General features: G+C 34.2%; 3 protein-coding genes and 1 long non-coding RNA gene across 6 annotated transcripts; all 4 read right to left on the reverse strand.

The window, feature by feature from the left end:
* Positions 1–442: 442 nt before the first annotated feature.
* Positions 443–2,840, reverse strand: LOC131181449 (uncharacterized). Its single transcript, XR_009149947.1, has 3 exons — positions 1,121–2,840; positions 895–1,026; positions 443–778 (listed from the first exon to the last, which is right to left on the reverse strand). It is a non-coding gene; the product is annotated as an uncharacterized LOC131181449 (long non-coding RNA).
* Positions 2,841–3,058: 218 nt separating this feature from the next.
* LOC110659921 (pentatricopeptide repeat-containing protein At1g63330) lies at positions 3,059–6,086 on the reverse strand. Its single transcript, XM_021818010.2, has one exon. The coding sequence runs from the start codon at positions 5,937–5,939 to the stop codon at positions 3,774–3,776; it is 2,166 nt and encodes a 721-aa protein (XP_021673702.2). The 5' UTR covers positions 5,940–6,086; the 3' UTR covers positions 3,059–3,773.
* A 1,590-nt stretch (positions 6,087–7,676) lies between these two features.
* LOC110659920 (uncharacterized) lies at positions 7,677–9,486 on the reverse strand. Its single transcript, XM_021818009.2, has 2 exons — positions 8,758–9,486; positions 7,677–8,255 (listed from the first exon to the last, which is right to left on the reverse strand). Exons 1-2 carry the CDS (start codon positions 9,265–9,267, stop codon positions 8,196–8,198), a joined length of 570 nt encoding a protein of 189 aa, XP_021673701.2. The 5' UTR covers positions 9,268–9,486; the 3' UTR covers positions 7,677–8,195.
* A 937-nt stretch (positions 9,487–10,423) lies between these two features.
* Positions 10,424–18,337, reverse strand: LOC110659919 (biotin carboxyl carrier protein of acetyl-CoA carboxylase, chloroplastic). 3 transcript variants are annotated; one of them, XR_009149948.1, is made up of 7 exons: positions 17,925–18,337; positions 12,786–12,836; positions 12,526–12,692; positions 12,114–12,433; positions 11,920–11,991; positions 10,724–10,789; positions 10,424–10,616 (listed from the first exon to the last, which is right to left on the reverse strand). XR_009149948.1 is itself a non-coding variant. In XM_021818007.2 (7 exons), exons 1-7 carry the CDS (start codon positions 18,075–18,077, stop codon positions 10,593–10,595), a joined length of 873 nt encoding a protein of 290 aa, XP_021673699.2. In that variant the 5' UTR covers positions 18,078–18,334; the 3' UTR covers positions 10,424–10,592. The 3 variants fall into 3 exon arrangements, 2 of the variants coding, with proteins under 2 accessions (XP_021673699.2, XP_058005537.1); XM_021818007.2 differs by having other exon boundaries at positions 12,094–12,433; positions 17,925–18,334; XM_058149554.1 differs by having other exon boundaries at positions 12,094–12,433; positions 12,526–12,836.
* Positions 18,338–19,705: the final 1,368 nt, after the last annotated feature.

Here is a 19,705-nt window from a genome sequence, read left to right on the forward strand (position 1 = left end):
TATAAATAAAAGAATTAAAACACTAAACACTATTGTTGCGGAACAGCGCCCAAATAGTTAAATAAGATAAGGCCAATAACCCTCCAACTCCAAGGTTCTTCTAAAGATAAATTTTAGTTGAAATTAATGTTTGGCAATCCCAAATTGATAATGGGGAATTCAATTACAGCTTTCTCACTATTAATTTAATCAATTTTATTAAATTGGTGATTTACCATCATCTAACCATTCATTATAAATTCAAAACAAGAGATGTAGTAAAATTCACATATTTTAATATTGAGTTTTACATATTTGTGGTAAAGAGTCTAAATAAAAAAAAAAAATTCTGACAGAAACACCATTTTATCCTCCATGTTTTGCCGGAGGAATCCATTTCCTAAGTTTGATTCATTTATTAGAATTTTTTTTAATGCACTTGCACTAGTATTAATTGGGGAAAATTAGTTAGGCCAATAAATAAATAATATTGGCACACCACAATGTGAAAAATTAGAGCTTAGACCATAAGTCCCAAATAATAAATCTCTCTTGACCTCTGTTTCAAAATGATTTTTACTCTGGTCAAGCCTTTGATTAGGAAAGCAAAAGATGAGAAATGCTGCTAGAAATGGACAATTGCTTGTACTTGAACCTGCAGAACAGATTACTGAGGTATTTGATTGCACTTTGAATGATGAATTCAACCATACGAAGATAGAAAAGAAGAAAAAGGCTGAACAGACATTACTGGGCCAAGTGGATAAATGGCAGTACAATTCCTAGCTACCAAATGTGCCTGCAAAGGACAAAAAAAGAATCCACAACTTTTAGTTGTACAGAGTTAAAAGTAGGTGAAAGAAAAGGTCATATTGCTCTTCTTATAGATACTCCACGCAGAAATCATATACCGACCTGCATACCTTCCAACCTACTGATGAAAATGGCGATATCAGCTATTATAATCATTCCAACATCTCCCATAGCTAAGATGGTTCTGCCAGGTCCTTCTATCACAAACCTTCTTACCTGTTTTCACATATTGTTCTGCACATACAACTACTTCACTGATTTGGAATTCAAGTCCAAATAAGATAATTTGAAAGAAAGTCCAACAGGCAAGCAAGTGAAAGGATCATACCAGTGGCTTCTCCTTGGAACAGATGCATAATCAACTGCAAATGTCAATAATTGATGCTTCATATCATCCTCCAGGGCAAAACTCGAGTTTTTCCATCAATTGTTAATAAAAAAAGCAGAAGGTGGATCCTCCAGCTTAATCTAAAAAAGAAAATTAATAATTAATGCAAATGCAGAATGTGGATCTATTTGTTATTGTATTTTATAATAAAAAAAAAATAGAAAATATAAAGAAAATTTATAAATGAAACTAAATGATAATTCAAAAGAACAATGAATGGCAGGCTGGAAAGCAGCAGCCTTACTTATCTTACAGAAAATTTGAGCCAGCCAGCAGCCAAAGCAAGTGCAGTGGATAGTGTGTTTCTCTTGCACTTTAATTTTCTTAGTAGGGAAAAATTATTATAACAACTTTAATTTTTCATCAATATGGATATATTATTATCTGAAAATATAGATCCAATAAATTAAGGAAAAAAAAATCCCATTTTTCTTACCCTGAAATAGAGGAGGATTTCAGCATTGTAGAAAACCACACATTGATACGGTATTGCATCTTCTGGGTACTTTAACAAATGATGTTGAAGACACGTTCTAAAGATATGGGTTAGAAGTCTCTGAATCAGTCCTAGTTTACTATATACGGCACTATGCAAGCAATCTTATCATGTTTAATTTCAACTACATGGGAACAAATCAACCATTCATTCTGATGAGATATTTTCACTGGTAATTGAAACTATGAAAATTTTTCTCCGGAGTCAAAAGCTTCTAACAAACAGGTCCCATCGTTCAACAAACATTACAAAACTAGGCCAAGAATTCAAACGCACTTAATCAATCTCTCTGCAATGGAATTTTCCCATATAGCAACGCAAGAAGAATTCAGATGCATTCACATAAACAAAGCGGAAGCAAAACTAAACTTGACTTCTCAATTATCAAACGAGAATCAACAACATTGATGTTAAAATATAAGGCACCGAACATAGTCCACACATGACAAAAACCACTCTTCTTCATATCATTTTCTCAGCAACGAAACTGCAGATATCACTGATGAAACGTTAGTATACAATAAACAACAACGTACTTGCCTTTGCTTTTCCTCAAATTATCCCATAAATCGAGCAGAGTTTGTTTTTTTCAAAGAAAGAAATAACTTGAAACCAAGAATCAATTTCTCATTTTCTAATACCCATGCAGATTCATGCATATATCCGAGCCAATCAGATCAACATTCAATTAAGAAGCACAAAAGGCAAGAGACAAACACTAATGTGGAAGCAGAGGGACCGAGCACGGGGTTCTCAGAGAGGGGATGGAACGACGTCTTTTTGAGGGCTTTGACAGTGCCACCACCATGAGAGTTAGTCCAACAATCATTGACAACCATGTTGACGAAGAAGGCTATCAGGTGGAAGTTAGTCAAGATGGAAATGACCCATGATTCGCTTCTTCTTCGGCGAGAGTAGGATTTGAAGAACAACGTTTTGTGGTCTTGAAGAGAGTCAGTGAAATCCGAGGGAAATGTGGGCTCTGCCTCCGCCGCTGGGTTTATTTGGATCTTGGTATCCAGTTTGGGTGTTTCTTCCATTGTGGATTTTTATTTTACATTTTTCCCTTCTGCAAGAGAATCACTCAGTGCCTTTTCATTAATAAGTTGTGTTGCACTTGGTAAAGCCTTGAATAATCACATTACAAAAGTAACAACAATTGATTGGGAAAGAGAATCCTTTTCCATTCTTCTGAAGATATTGTATGCTTTATTTTGTAAAGTAATAAGGAGGAAGAATGTTTGCAATTGAAACATGACAATGAAATAACAAAAGATATCGTTGTCGTCCTTTCTGATTTATGCATACATGACAATAAATGATCCGATACCTAACCAAACCAGGTAAAATATAAAACTGTCACACTAACTAGAATTTCAAAATCAGTGAAATGGGTACATATATAAGAGAATACGTACCATTTTGTCATTGCATATAGAAAATTGAAGTTAATTTACACATTCAGCACAATGCAGTATTAAAACACATTCATTAATGTTACAGCGCATGTAAAACCTCAAAACAAGAGTTGAGTACTAATTCTAAATAGTTTCTTGTATAAAGAAGAAGCTTCCAACTAGCAACATTGTAATTGCACTATTATTGAAATACAGTGAAGTACCAATAACACACAACACAACGAAAATCTCCTGCATCTGTTGATCAAGTGTTGATATTTAAAAGCTCACTTCACATTTGCACCTTTAGAACTTTCTCAATTTTGCTCGATGGTTGGTGCAAGCAGGGAGACCTTGATGAGGCACTCACACTATTTAAAGCAATGGAAGAAAGTCAGTTGGAGCCTGATCTTGTGATCTACAACATTTTGATCGATGGTATGTGCAAAGCTGGAAAGGTTAATGATGCCAAAGAATTGTTCTCTAGGCTTTTTGAAAATGATTTACAGCCTGATGTCAATATATATCATACAATAATGAAAGGACTTTGTAAGGAAGGGTTACTAAGTGAAGCATACAAGGTGTTCAGAGAAATGGAAAAGGGTGGATGTTTACCGGATGATTATTGTTATAATGTGATTATTCAAGGGTTTCTTAGGCACAAGCATGTACCAAGGGCAAGTTACTTAGAATGAGACTGTCATTGTGCAATAAGTGCTACCAATTCAGCAGTCGTGGCATCTGCAGAAAATCCCTTGCTAAACATTTCATCAATAAGTTGACTTGCCCTTGGTACATGCTTGTGCCTAAGAAACCCTTGAATAATCACATTATAACAATAATCATCCGGTAAACATCCACCCTTTTCCATTTCTCTGAACACCTTGTATGCTTCACTTAGTAACCCTTCCTTACAAAGTCCTTTCATTATTGTATGATATATATTGACATCAGGCTGTAAATCATTTTCAAAAAGCCTAGAGAACAATTCTTTGGCATCATTAACCTTTCCAGCTTTGCACATACCATCGATCAAAATGTTGTAGATCACAAGATCAGGCTCCAACTGACTTTCTTCCATTGCTTTAAATAGTGTGAGTGCCTCATCAAGGTCTCCCTGCTTGCACCAACCATCGAGCAAAATTGAGAAAGTCATTATATCTGGCTGCTGACTCTGAGAACAAATATTTTTGAAAACCTCTTGTGCAGTCTGCAATCTCCCTGCTTGACACAAGCCATTTAAAAGAGTGTTGAATGTAAGAGAGTTAGGAACTACACCTTTTTGAGGCATGTCATCAAAAAGTTCCTTTGCTTCATCTATCCTCTTGCTCTTGCAATATCCATTAATCAATGTGTTGTAGCTAATAGCATCAACTATTCCATTGGTTACAATCAAATCAAATACATTTCTAGCTTCATCCATTTGGCCACGCTGACAATATGCGCACATCAATGAATTGTAAGTGACAACATCGGGCTTTATTCCTCTTTGAACCATCATATTGAAAATACCTTGAACCTCTAAAAACATTCCTCCTCTACAAAGAGTGTCAATCAATGTATTGAAGGTAACAACATCTGGTGATATGTTATGGCCCACCATTTTATTTAACAAAGCCAAAGCGTGATTCCATTTGCCTAAATAGCAAAGACCATGAATTAAGCAGTTATAAGTGATCACATCAGGCTCCACACCTATTTGTATCATTATTTTGATTATACATTGAGCCTCTGAAACCATTCCTTTCTTACAAAGACTGCCAATCAAAACATTGAATGTAATATTGTCTGGTGATATCTTCTGCCTCGCCATTTCATTCAACAACGCCAAAGCTTGATTCCATTTGCCCAAATTGCAAAAACCGTGAATTAAGCAGTTATAAGTGACCACATTAAGCTCCACACTGATCTGAAACATTAGTTTGATTATATTTTGCGCCTCTGAAATCATTCCTTCTTTACAAAGAGTATCAATTAATATACTGAAGGTAATAACATTTGGGGAAATGTTCTGTCCGACCATTTCATTCAACAGGGCCAAAGCTTGGTTCCATTTACCTAAATTGCAAAGACCATGAATTAGGCAGGAATAAGTTATGACAGTAGGTGAGATGCCTTTATTCCTCATTTGAGAGAAGAGGTGTAAAGCCTCAACAACTAGCTTATCCTTGCAAAGGGCATCGATGATTGTACTGTATGTCACGGCATTTGGCTCACAACCTCTCTGAACCATTCCCTTTAGCAAACCAATTGCCACATTTGTTTTTCCAAATTTACTCAGACCGTTCACTAACACGTTGTAAGCATAGACATCAGGTTGATAACCTGCCAGGACCATATGATCGAAAAAGTCGATTGCATGATCAATTTTACCCTCTATACAGAGCCCATTAATCAAGGTAGTAAGTGTTACAATGGTAGGCTCCAATCCAAATTTGATGATTTTCCCAAAAATAGAGAAGCCAAAATCCACAAGGTGTAAGTGGCAGAAGCAATTAATCAAGATGTTAAGAGAATAAATATTGTGTGAGATCCCTAGCAATTCAATTGTTTTGGATAAGGAAACGACAGTGCGATATTGTTTCATTTTCACAAGGGCAGATAAAAATCGATTAAATTGAGCCCTAGAAGGCAGAGGATGCATATGAATAACGTGATTGAAAGAAGCTAAGGCATCGTCAAGGTGGGTAAAAGAAGCAGATTTGAAGTTATAAGTAAAGAAATGTGCATCTTTCGGATGTGTGGGAGTAGAAGAATGGAAAGAATTGGAAGATAATAATAGAGTTAGAGATTGAATGGTACCAAATCTTAATGGCCTTTGCAGTTGAAGGTGGAGGCTGAAGCTCCTCCAAGCCATTATTTTCATCGATCTCTCTTCTCTGAAATTTTGTTAGCTTTGCTTTGAATGGGAATAAAAACTTGTTTATATAAACATATATATATGGACGTTTTCTCTTTTTGCTCCCCATGTAAAAATATAATTACATTAGGCTTCTCTGTCAAAAGTAGCAGACGTCAGTATCTCCGTTTTTCTCTTCAATATATATAATATACATTTTTAATCAAAGGTTTTGCTCTTCTATTGCCTCTTATCTAATGCTGTTTCTGTATTCAAGTTGATGGAAATTCATAATTGTTAGGATAAGGCTTGCTCTGCAGATTATTAGAAATTATTTAATTTGGTTATTTATTTTTTAATTTTTAATTTTTAATTTAAAATATATTTTTTAATTTATGAATAAATTAAAAATAAATGATTAATTTTTTTAATAAAATTAGTTAAAAATAAATTTTAATTAATTTAAATATTTTATTAAAAATAATTTAATTAATTAAAAATATAAAAAAATATATATATATAATTACCTATTATAATTATTAAAATAGGATAATGTTGATATTTTAAAATTTATTATTACTTGATAAAATAACAGTTTTAAAATAAATAAATAAATAAATTATAAATAATATATTTTTATTTATGACTTTTAATTTATTTTAAATAAAATTTTTAATTTAAAAGTTAAAGTATACACTACATTTTTATTTACATTATCTACTGTGCTATAAAAATGAATCAATTCAAGTAAATTTCCATTTGAGTTAAATTGAATGTTTTTAGCATTTTCCGATGTTGCAATCATTTCAATTCGCTTGATGTCTCATAGAATATGGCCTGGCCCTTGCTACTTTACCAATGGCTGATTGTCTTTGAAGCCACCCCAAGTTGCCTTTTCAATGTCACCTAGTGCCATCTCCTGCTTGGGCAAAAGTTTGATTTCATTTCCCTGTAACACTTGCATGTACACAACAATAACCATCCCATGAAAAACGTATACAGAGACAAATTTAAAATCTTCAATTCCATTAATGAATGGTTAATCTTGTCCCTGCCTATCAGAAACCTTAATTCTCTTCAGAAAACAAACTTCAAATGAAAAAATGACATAATCCACAGCCGTTCATTTCTATTGAGATGAAAACAGCCAAGAATTAGAAACCAACTTAATAAACTCTATCCTTGCAACGGGGAAAAAACCTGCAGTTCTCGCAAGTCATCAGCCACCTCACTTCATTCTCGTATTAATCTTTCGGTTAGCTTCACAGAATATAGTCTTCCTGACATCCTAAAGACATTTCCACACTGATCATAGTGCTTTCTATTTTTGGTCAAATCCAAGGCAGCAATCCAGTAAATAATGAACTCACACAGCATGGCCACCCAACTCCAATATCTAACTAGGACATCACTCATCCCAATCAGGGCTAATGAGAAAGTGCGCCCCAATGTGAAGTTTCAGAGCATTGATTGGCAGGTAAATCGGCACATACATCAGCTTTCTATAAGCAAGCTTATCAACGAATTAAATTGAATTCTTTGTTTCAAGGCAAGGGAACAAAATTCTCATTCATCATATGATTTCATTTTTATTCCATTATAGCTGAAAAACATGCTATCACTCTTTCTACCGTAGAGATAAATGCAATTCACAGGATCAAGCCCCTTAGAAAGATGGTACAGACCAACGCGGCAGGCAGACAGGCAGTTAGGAATAGGTTTGGTGTCATGATGGCTATAGGCATAATAAAAGCGACTAAAACATCAGATAACCGTGACTGCCAATATAAGAATAAAAAGTTGAGGAACAAAAACAGCCAACACACATGAAGACATAATTTAATGGTAGTTTAGTTTATCACATGTGACTGACACTTAATGATAACAATGTACAAACACAAACAATTCTCTCCATTTACAACAACACAATTGCAACACGCTCATACATCTGTATGTATAGTGGTATGACAACAGCAACCAAGTAAATCTCCAGCAAACTTACCAGCTGAAAATAAGGGTCCTCATCTCACGAATCTTCATGAAAAATAAGATCCGATGCTTATTAACTGTTCTTTTCTCTTCTCTTGGTCAAAACTGCTATACTTCTCAATGCAGAGACAGAACTCAGAAGTATCAGGCCTAAAAATCTGTACAGGACAGCAAACAAGCACACATACAAAAGACATAGGATCTGTCAAACCAAACTCCCCAGCAGTCTCTTTTGGCATGAAGAATCCAGAGGCAACATCTAAACCTTTAAAAATATATATATGTCTCCGCAATCTATAAAGCAGCCCTCAAGTTCCCTTGCGCCATTTCAAATTCAAGCCTTCCTGGTTGATACTGAAACCAGATAACAGTAAATATTAGAGACATCCAAACTGAACCTGACAAAACCAACTGGATGGAATAAAGGGGGATCATCAAACAATATAAAGCAATATAAAAAATACTTAGAAATTAACATTCTTCAAGTGAAATCAAATTTTGAACACACAACACACAACAAAAAGACTCCACCTATTAACTAAGAAAATTTCATATGCATTTCAAATGGTTATCTCCAATGAAAGCGCACGTTTTGATTACTTTCTACGTATGCAGGGAATAAGTCAAATGGATGAAGGGCATGATATCAAAATCCCAATAAAATTTGCCCATTTTGCATCCAAAAACAATACCCAATACTCCTTAGGAGCGCCCATTTTGCATCCAAAAACAATACCCAATACTCCTTAGGAGCAATAATCACACCCCCAATTAAATTCACAATTTCCTACTTAAAACAAAAACACTAAATCATGCAATCTAAATATAACAAGAATCAAAGACGATAGAGACGAACCCTAGAGTCGTCCGATCCCCGCGAATCAATGGGCCCATCACTAGGATCAGCAGCAGTGCATTCGATAGGGTTCTCAAACAAGGACAAAGAGAACTGCTTGTCCACAACTCCAACATCAAAGTATATCAAACCAGAGCTGGGGACATCGACGCGTATACCCTTAACTGGAAACCAAAGGAAGAGCTCCTGCTGAGACACACCGGATAATTCACCGATCATTCCAAAGGAAAGGAGTCCAGAAATGTTGAAATCGTAGTGTAGCTGGTTCTCGAATTTGGCATTGCAAGGTTGGGTTAGATTTATCTGGAAGTGACCGGTGGTGGGCTCGACTGAAAAGTCGGTAATGCCCTTAGGGAGGAGGCCAATGGGGAGGCCGTTTTGGTGGAGGTGGTCGTAGATGGACAGCTGGGATGCTGCGAAAAATGGGAAGAGAGTAGAGAGAAAGAGGAAGAAAGCAATGGAAAGTGCAGGAACTTGAAGGAAAGTTAGGGATTTGGGAAAGGGACCCATTGGAGGATTTCTTTTTACTTTTTTCAGAGAGAGAGAGAGAGATTGATCTCTTCGTTTTCGATTGTTTAAGGTTGAAGAAGAGAAGCAGAGAAAATATTGAGTGTATATCTATATATTTTTTTTCATATTCTTTTTCGTTAACGGTTTGCGGTCACGCGTTCTGGAGGAGCGTGGATTCACCGTCCGGAAAGGAGCATAAAACCGGGGCGAGTGCAAACCCACGAAGTTAGTTTTATATCTTGTAGGGGAACTTCTTGCATCGTATGTATGATCTGATTAGAAATTTTTTATATATGAAATTCTAATTTTTTTTTTTTTTTTTTTTTTTTTTAGTGGAGTGTATTACACACGTTAATATCAGTTAGAAATTTTCATATTAAAGATATGATTTATTATAATTTTAAATAATATATTATTTTAAATATTTATTATTTTAATTAATTTTAATGGATCTTAATATTTATATTTAATTTAAAAATCATTAAATTTATTTTTTCATATAAAATTTAATTTATATCATATGCACTCTTTAAATTTTTTTTAGGACCATGAGATAAATTTTACGAAAGGTAATTTACAATTAAATTTTTAAGATATAATAAAATTCATATATTAGCTTTAAAATTTTTTTTAATAATAATTTAATTCTCAAATTTTAATTTTATTAATAAATTAATCTCTACCATTTAAATTAATCATTAATTTCATTAATTATTTTTTAATTTAAAATAATTTAATCTTTAAAATTTTATTTTATTAATAAAATACATCAAAATTTTATATTTACATTATTATTTATTTTTTATTTATATAATTACAAATTTATACTATTAACTTTTTAATTTAAAACAATTTAATTCCTAAATTTTTTTTATTAATAAAATAGTATCTACATTTATATTGAATATTTAAATAATTATATAAAATTAAATTCAAACAGGAAGACACAAAACTGCAATTTAACAAGCACAGATTTAAATTACTCAATCAATAAACTATAATTCAATTGCTAATTAGATAGTTTGCGTATCTTCAAATAGAGTAACCCCATTAGGTAAATTACCTTTTACTAATATAACTAGCAACTAACAACTGATTTATTAGACAGACTATCTAAATATGGAAAAATAAGCTATTTCTTAGTTGTAGTAATAAATTTCAAAAACAAAATTCTCATATTAGAATCATTAATGTTTTCCCTCATAACAACTCTTCCCAAACAAAACATGCAAATACAATAACAATGCCGCATCTCTCAACATTTCCAAGAACTTCACTCGCCAAGTAATGTTTACCTAGTACTTGTCTACTCAACCGGCGTGCTTTTAAGGTTCAATCACAAACAGAGGCTGTTAACAGAACAACAGGAGAAGTCAGGCCGGAAGACAAAGACTAAACTTCATAAATATGTTGCAATTTCAAACTGCTGCAATGAGGTCTTGCTGACAAAACTTACCGTGTCGACACTGACTGGCTTCCCATCTTCTGCTACAATTTCGACAATGGTCCCTGACTGATCAGCCTAAAGTGAACATTACATTTCATGTACAATCAGCAAACCACCTTTGATATTCTTTTCCTTTTTCATTGAATATGAAAAATAAAATCAACTGGAAATACTTGACAAAAAAAAAAGTCTACTGCTCAACTATTGAATACATTTTGACTTTGAAATTCACCCATCAATTAACAAGGGGTTCCATTTTAGTAAATTAGCCGCAACTTGTACACACGTAGCTGATAGTATGCAGGTCACAAGAAGCAAACTTGTGAAACTTTTAAATGTGAAGCAGTCTCTTCCCATAACAGATGACAGTGATGCATATTCTTAGTGATACACTTTATTGAACAAACTAAATATGTTATTTGCTTGCTAGGGTGTAATCCTAAATCCTCTCTTCTAGTGTGATTTTCTGTATTTCTCTTTTTTCTATTCTCTTGCTCCTTCAACAACTTCATCTTTCCTTTCATCTAGATGAATACTGCGCAGACGTTTATGATATCTGTTCCTAATATGATTTATAGTGATACAAATTATGTCACTGGGGCCAAAGAAACCGATACATTCAACATTGATCCGAATTTTAAAGTGAATCCTGTCAACTATGCCTTCCAGGGGATTTCTCAAAACTTCAGGGGGAGACTTTAAGACAACTTGCATCCACATCTATCATTTTTCTTCTACCCCTTTTAATTGGCAGAATTTGCAGCTATGACCTACACTACTGCATCCCATCAACTTATCTATCTTTCTAACACACCCACCATCTCACCAATTTAGATGTTTTTAGGTAATTTTCCTACTAAAAATTTTTTGGCCAAGATAATTCAGAATTACATTTTGACCAAATGACATTGAAACTACATGATATGTCAATCCTGCCGCATCTTTATATCTCCTATCCTCACAATATACAAAAACAAAATAAGGATTATGTTTGATCTGGTATCACCGCATATCCTATTTTTCACAGGTTTATCTTTTTCAAGTAGATTATTATATGAATAGGAGGACACTTAGGAAAAATAGAACAAACCACAAATGAAGAAAAAACTTACAAATTACTGCATAAATTAAGACCAAATCAACTATGAACGATACAAAGGTTAATAGTAAGCTTCCAATAAAAATTAAATACAGAAGTAACTTACTTCTATTTCATTCATCAATTTCATGGCCTCAATGATGCATAAGACTTGTCCCTTCTGCACTTTGTCTCCAACCTATATCAATCACATAAGCAATATATAAAAGTAAAGATGCCAAGTCAAATATAAAGTCCGTATCATCCATGACAAGAAAAGTAAAGAGTAGAGATGATTTACCGTCACCAAAGGTGGTTCACCTGGTGCTGGACTTCTGTAGAATGTGCCAGCCATAGGGCATTTAAACGGTGGAAGTGATGACTTGAGTGATTTAGCAGCAGAAGGTACAGGTGATGGGGGTGGAGCAGTGGAAGCCGGACTAGAGGCTGTAGAGAAAGCTGCAGATGGGGCTGGTGGCATTAGTGGTGATGGTGAAGGTGAAGGTGAAGGTGAAGGTGCATTCGTCATAACAAATGGAGCAGGAGACGGTGGCTGAGGCAAGGCCTCCTTTTTCCGGATTAGCACTTCACAATCAAGTTGTTTTAACTGCAACTCCACAATATCTCTTGAATCAACCAGCCTACAATGATGACAAAACATAAAATATAGTTAATATAACATTCTCAAAATAAGTGTAGGATGGAAAAGAGCAAGGAAGTTGAGTTCCCTCACTTCACAAGGCTTGCAACTTGTGTAATAAATTCAGATATTGACTCCTCTGTAGCCAAAGTTGGAGGTGCAGGCTCATTTGATGGCTTAGCATCCTTTGCTTCCTGTGACGGTACTTCTGATTTGGTTAGAGGTGAGGCAGCAGCATTTGAGGATCCATCCACAGCAACCTTGAAGGGGGCAAATGACCGCAAAAGCATGTCCAGGCAGGAACAAAAATTTGAAAAGATATCCTCTAATGAAAACCACTGAAAGAAACTTACCTCATTCAACTGGGCTTTCACAAAAGTGGAACTGCGACCAAGCTTCAAACCCTACATTGCAGAGACTATTTTCACTCTTTCTATGCTAAATATGAACATGAGTTTGAATGTTCTAAACTAAAAGTAAATAATAAATAAATTTTGTAACTTGCAACTGGTTCTAAACTTCTGCAGGTTGGAAAATGGATTCTTCATAAATGGAAAACTTCACGCATAGAATAAGGAGGAAAAATAGTATATTCCAAATTTCTCATTTAGTATGCATTTTTGTAAATTGACTATTATGCTAGAGCCAAGAGAGATAGAGAGGCAGAATACTTCTGATCTGTTCAGGCTTAAGCAACTACTCTAGATCTAGTAATAATTTTAAGTCATCTGCGGGCAGAAGAGTTACATTGTGCCACAAACTCCCTCCCTTTTTATCATTTTTTGAATTTCTTCCAATAATCAAATTACCATGAATTTCAAGTCATAACTTGACAAAAAGGCCTTTATAAGTGAAAATAAACAAAATCCCCTATAAAATGAAGTCAAGAATTTTACAGGTTGTACATAACAAATGCCTGTTAAGTTTCCTACAAAGTGATGATACCAAAAATTATTGCCTAAGTTAAAACTCAAAAAATAAAGCTATGATTTTCCATATTTTTGTTTTCTGCAAACTGAAAGATATAAAGCTGATTCAATAGACATGACTTCATAATGAATTGGCTCAAATCTAACATGACACTTAAATGACATTTTGACAATAAGATGGTAAAGACATAAGTTAGATATTTGAAATAAAAAGTGTAGATAGAACAAATTGGAACGTCCACACCAATTTATGGATCTGTCACTTATGCCACTAGACAAAACTATCAAACAGCCTCCAGAATGGAAATAAATAAATAAATACCACAACCAAATTCATCAAGAAGAACAATATAAATTTTTCATATCAACAACCACAAAATATTTGTATGCTGCTAAAATTCTCTAAGGTTTGAAACAGCAATTAAAACATTGGTATGAAAAGTCTAATGAAATTACAAGCGAAATCAACTTATTATAGGATTTAAATAATCCAAATAAGATACTTCAATATCTAAAACTTATCACACCAGACATGCAGCAAGTAAGACTGTAGCAGTCAATTAGCATTTGAGTGAATTATCAAACCACATATATGTACTGACAGACCAATTAACAAGTTGGCATATTTTGGATTTGAAAAGAAAAGGAGGAAAAGAAGTGAAAACCTTGAAATCTAAAATATAAAACTTAAATCATAGATTATGATATCCAAGTTTGCCATTTTTCTAATCAAAACCAGACACTGAATAGGAACAGATCAACAGATGTAAATACACTCTAATATAAGCATTTCCATTCTTATCAAACCATGGCTGAGTAAGACATATCACAATCGACAAAAATTCGTGTCATCTAAAATCGCAATGGCATTAGATAATTTCACCTTTTCCATAGTAAGATGGCAGCTTATCAAAGTCACACCATGACACAGTGGTGTCCTGTTAACCATCATCATGCAAACCTCAACCACAACCCACCTCCCCCAACCCCAACCCCCCCACCCCACCCCACAACACCTTTTATGTGTAATTTTTATGTGTAATTTTTTCCAAGGAAAATCATATTTGCTACAACAAGTTTCATATGACAACACTACTAAATTTATGAAGAAGAAAAAACAATCAACAAAATTCAGTCTAAAAGTAGATCATAATTCAGTAAACAATATATTGGATCTAAGTGAACAAGCAAGGAAATTTCACCAAAGCAGACCGTATATAAATTCAATAAAACATGCCAATGGATCCATAATTCAATAAACAATATATTTATCTAAACTTTCATATTCAATGAAGCCTCAACTCAACTCAACTCAACTAAACCTTTATCCCAAAAATTTGGGGTCGGCTATATTGATTCGCTTTCACCACTCTAAATGATTTTGGGTTAAATCCTTAGAAATGTGTAATACTTCTAGGTAATGTTGTATTACTTTCCTTCAAGTCAATTTAGGTCTATCATTTTTTTCTTTCTATCCTCTAACCTAATATGCTCTACTTGTCTAACTAGAGCCTCCGCATGTCTACGCTTCACATGACCAAACCACCTCAATCTCCCTCCTCTCAATTTATCCTCAATTGACACCACTCCTACCTTTTCTCTAATACTCTCATTACGGACTTTATCTAGTCTAGTATGGCTACTCATCCACCTTAACATTCTCATCTCTGCAACTCTTATCTTAGACGCATACGACTCCTTCAATGCCCAACACTCACTACCATATAACGTAGCCAATCGTATGACTGTACTGTAAAATTTTCCTTTCAACTTATTGGGAATCTTGTGATCACATAAAATTCTCGTGGCACGCCTCCACTTCAACCATCTGGCTTTAATCCTATGACTAACATCCTCCTCACATCCCTCATCTACTTGAAGGACTGAGCCGAGATATTTAAAGTGATTACTTTGGGACAATACCACTCCATCCAAACTAACTCCTTCCCTATCACTAGTTTGGCCTTCACTGAACTTGCAATGCATGTATTCTATCTTTGTTCTACTTAACTTAAAGCCCTTTCACTCTAGAGTACTTTTCCAAAACTCTAGCTTTCTATTGACTCCTTCTCGCGTCTCATCTATCAGAACAATATCATCCGCAAACATCATGCACCAAGGAATACTCTTTTGTATATGTTTCGTCAATTCATCTAAAACTAATGTAAAAAGGTAAGGGCTTATAGCTGATCCTTGATGTAATCCAATTGAGATCGAAAAATATCGTGTCCCCTCCCACTGTGTGCACAATAGTAGTTGCTCTTTCATACATATCTTTCAACACTTGTATGTACCTAATAGATACCCTCTTTTATTCTAACACACTCCATAAGACATCTCTTGGAACACTATCATAAGCATTCTCCAAATCAATAAAAATCATATGTAGATCTTTCTTCACATCTCCATATTTCTCCATCAAGCTTCTAATGAGAAAGATCGCTTCCATAGTTGAACGACCAAGCATGAAGCCAAATTGATTGAGAGAGATAGAAGTATCATGACATAGTCGATGCTCCACAACTCTCTCCCACAACTTCATAGTATGGCTTATGAGTTTAATTCTCCTATAGTTTGAGCAACTCTGTATGTCTCCCTTATTTTTAAAAATAGGTACTAAAATACTCCTTCTCCATTCATCAGGCATTTTCTTTGAGTTTAGAATCTTATTAAATAATTGAGTTAATCATGCCACCCCATATCTCCCAAACACTTTCACACTTCAATTGGTATTCCATCGGGTCCACAAGCTTTACCCACTTTCATTCTCTTAAGTGCTTCCTTTCTTTTTAAAGATCTAATCCTTCTAATATAATTCACATTCTTTTCTATTGTTCTATAGTCTATATTCACGCTATTACCATTCTGACTATTATTAAAAAGACCACTAAAATTATTTCTCCATCTTTCTTTAATGTCCTCATCTTTCAGCAACACTTTTACTTCTTTATCCTTAATGCACCTAACTTGATTGAGATCTTGACATTTCCTTTCTCTCCTCCTTGCTAATCTATAAATATCTTTCTCCCCTTCTTTAGTTCCAAGTTTCTCATATAACTTTTCAAAGACCTGTGCTCTTGCTTGACTAACTGCCTTTTTTGCCTCTTTCTTTGCTATCTTATACTATTCATATGCCTCATTATTATCACATTTAGGTAATTTCTTATACCATTCCCTTTTTCTCTGCACTGCCTTTTGTAATTCCTCATTCCACCAACATCTCTCTTTTGAGGGTGGTCCATGTACTTTAAACTCTCCAATTACTTTTCTAGCTACTTCTCTAATCTTTGATGCCATCTGTATCCACATATCATTGGCCTCCATATCCAGCTTCAATGCTTCAGACTCGAGAAGCTCATTTTTGAACTTCACTTACTTTACTCCTTTGAACTCCCACCACTTTGTTCAAGCTACACTATTTCTTCTGACCTTACTTGAATTGTTCCTAAACTTGACATCCAAGACCACTAACCGATGTTGACTTGTTAAAGCCTCTCCTTGAATGACCTTACAATCCTTGCATAGAGCTCTATTTGTCTTCCTGGTTAAGAGGAAGTCGATTTGGCTTCTATGTTGCCCACATTTGAAAGTCACTAAATGTGACTCTCTTTTTATAAAGTAGGTATTTGCTAGTATTAGGTCATATGCCATAGCAAAATCCAAGATGCTTTTTCCCTCCTCATTTCAACTGTCAAAACCAAAACCTCCGTGAACATTCTCATAACCTTGCCTATCAATTTCTACGTGTCCATTCAAATCTCTACCAATGAAAACATTCTCTTCATTCGGTATGTTTTGCATTAAATCATCCATATCTTCCCAAAACCTTTGTTTACTCTCACTATCTAGTCCTATTTGTGGGGCATAAGCACTAACTACATTTATTGTTTCTCCTTCTAATACTAACTTTACTAGGATAATTCTATCTCTTCCTCTTTTCACAACTATTACAAAACCTTTCAATGTCCTGTCTATGATTATGCCCACCTCATTTTTGTTTATCTCCTTTCCGGTAAACCACATAGTTTGTATAGCCTAAATTACCCACTTCCTTGCTTTTCTCCTACCCACTTAGTCTCCTGAATATTCAATGAAGCCTATTTCTTTTTTTTTTTTGGTTTCATTTCCTTTTCTTTTCTTTTCTTTTCCTTCTCATTTTTATTCCTTTACAATCAACATTTCAGTATAGAGAGAATCACAAATCTAAATACGTCTTGCCGTCTTTTAGCTCCCAAGCAACAAAGAGAGGGAAAAAAAGAAGTTAATTTAAGTAAAGAAACATGAAAATTGCATTCAATTTCCTCCAAAATTTACACAAGTGCAAAAGATTATCAGCTAAAAACTAATCTCAAACTTGGCAAATCCAAAATCAACGAATCTAAAGCTCTTAAATAACACTAACAGCAAGTCACAAACTCCTTTCTCTTCCTCGCATTTCAACAACAATCCAAAGAAAACCAGGTAGGCAAAAGCAGAAACAAGTACGAACAAAGAATTTAACTTGCCTCATTTTTTTTAAAAAAAAAAAGGAAGAAGTAGAAGAAAACAGGGAAGAAATAAAACCTTGGTCTTGGATGTAGGAGAGACGCGAAAGGAGACCCGAGAGAGTGCGTAAGTATTGTAATGAGGCAAATTGACAGTGGCTTTGGCGACGGCTGAAGCTGAAGCTGAAGCTGAAGCCGAAGCAGACGCAGAAGTGGAAAGTGAAGACGCCATTGGTTTCAGCGATTTCTAGTTCAGCCTTAGCGAGCTTTTGCTGAGAGAGAATAAGGTCAAGCGCAGACGAAGAAAGAGAGAGTTTTGAGGAATCTGCAGAGAAAGGACACAGAGAAATGGCTTTTCCCTCTTGAGAGTTCAGAATTTGAAGATCGATGAAACCGAAGACAAGGAGAGGGCGAAGAAGACAGAGTGTAGATTTCTACGTACTCGCTTTCTTTCACTACCACCTGTCGTCTTCAGGGATTTTGCTTGCTTGGCAAAAATTATATATTTTTTATATAATAAAATGAAATTATAATATAGAAAAATAAAGATATTAACTTCTCACTATCATTTTAAATACTATGGATTAAAATAAAATAAGACATTTTTCAGAATAATTTTTCACTAATTAAATCATTTGATTGAGGGGGCATGGGATTTTATTTTAAAAAATTATTTAAAAGTATTTTTAAAATTTAATATATTTTGATTATTAGAATTTTCAAAATAGTATTTATTTTTAAATTATTTTTAATAATATTTGAAATTATATTTTTAAAAAATAAAATAATTTTAATCACAATTTAAAACAAAATTGAAAAGGGTTGAAGCCCAATCCAAACGGACGCAGCCCAAGTTGATTGGGTTTTCAATTCACAAGTCATGACTCATAAAAGGCCTATTTGTGAATAACAAAGCAAGCCCAAACCCAAAGGAAGTTCATATTAACATAGAGACAATGTGATTGTGATCCATGAATTATTATGTATAAATAATTATATTATGAACATTTAAAAATAAGTTATATCATGGCTTAATAAGTAATTATTACAAGTTGGAATTGTAATTGAACTATGAAAATGGAGTCAAAGAAAAACAGCTAGTCATTTTCATGATGGGAAAAAAGGTCCACTAGGCTGCTGGGATATAAAAGAGATTTTTTTTATATAGACTTCTAAGAATGTGAGGGGGATAGTGGCGTACTAACATGGCCAACCCCAATTTTCCTGCCAAATTGTGAGTGAAGGAGTTGATATTTGTCCATTGATAGCCTTTTCAGGTTGCCTACATTTTATTATCAGCCACAAGTTCATATTCTTTGCCTCTTTTGTGTGATCCTATCTATATTAAATCTAATTGTTTAACTTCATCAGAAGATTGATTTAATTAGTTAAGTTAATATATATGGCATGCTTTTGACTCAACTTAATTTGTCAAATTAATTAATCAATTTGTTTGACATTAATTGATTGATTAACAAGATAATTAAACAAATACAAGAGAAGAGTGGACTGTTGGTAGTTGGTACAAGATGTGGAGAATATGAAAAGCAAACAGGATCTTACCTTTGGATCATATAATTCTAATTAAATACAGAAAGCAAGTTGATTTGCTTCCTAGTAAATTAAATTGGAGTTTGGTAATGTTATGCTCATACCAAGTGGACTGTGGAAGGCACTGCTTTGCTTGCATTGTCTTGTTTTACAAAACCCACTTTGTCATTATCATGGGAACAAGTAATTAGCATATCTATTAGCATATAGAGAGAGAGAGAGAGAGAGAGAGAGAGAGAGAGAGAGATGTAGGAATATGCATGAATGGTAGGAAGAGAAAAATGGAAGAAATTAACAAAGAGTCAAGCC

Source organism: Hevea brasiliensis, chromosome 7, assembly GCF_030052815.1.
Source record: "Hevea brasiliensis isolate MT/VB/25A 57/8 chromosome 7, ASM3005281v1, whole genome shotgun sequence".
NCBI lineage: Eukaryota > Viridiplantae > Streptophyta > Magnoliopsida > Malpighiales > Euphorbiaceae > Hevea > Hevea brasiliensis.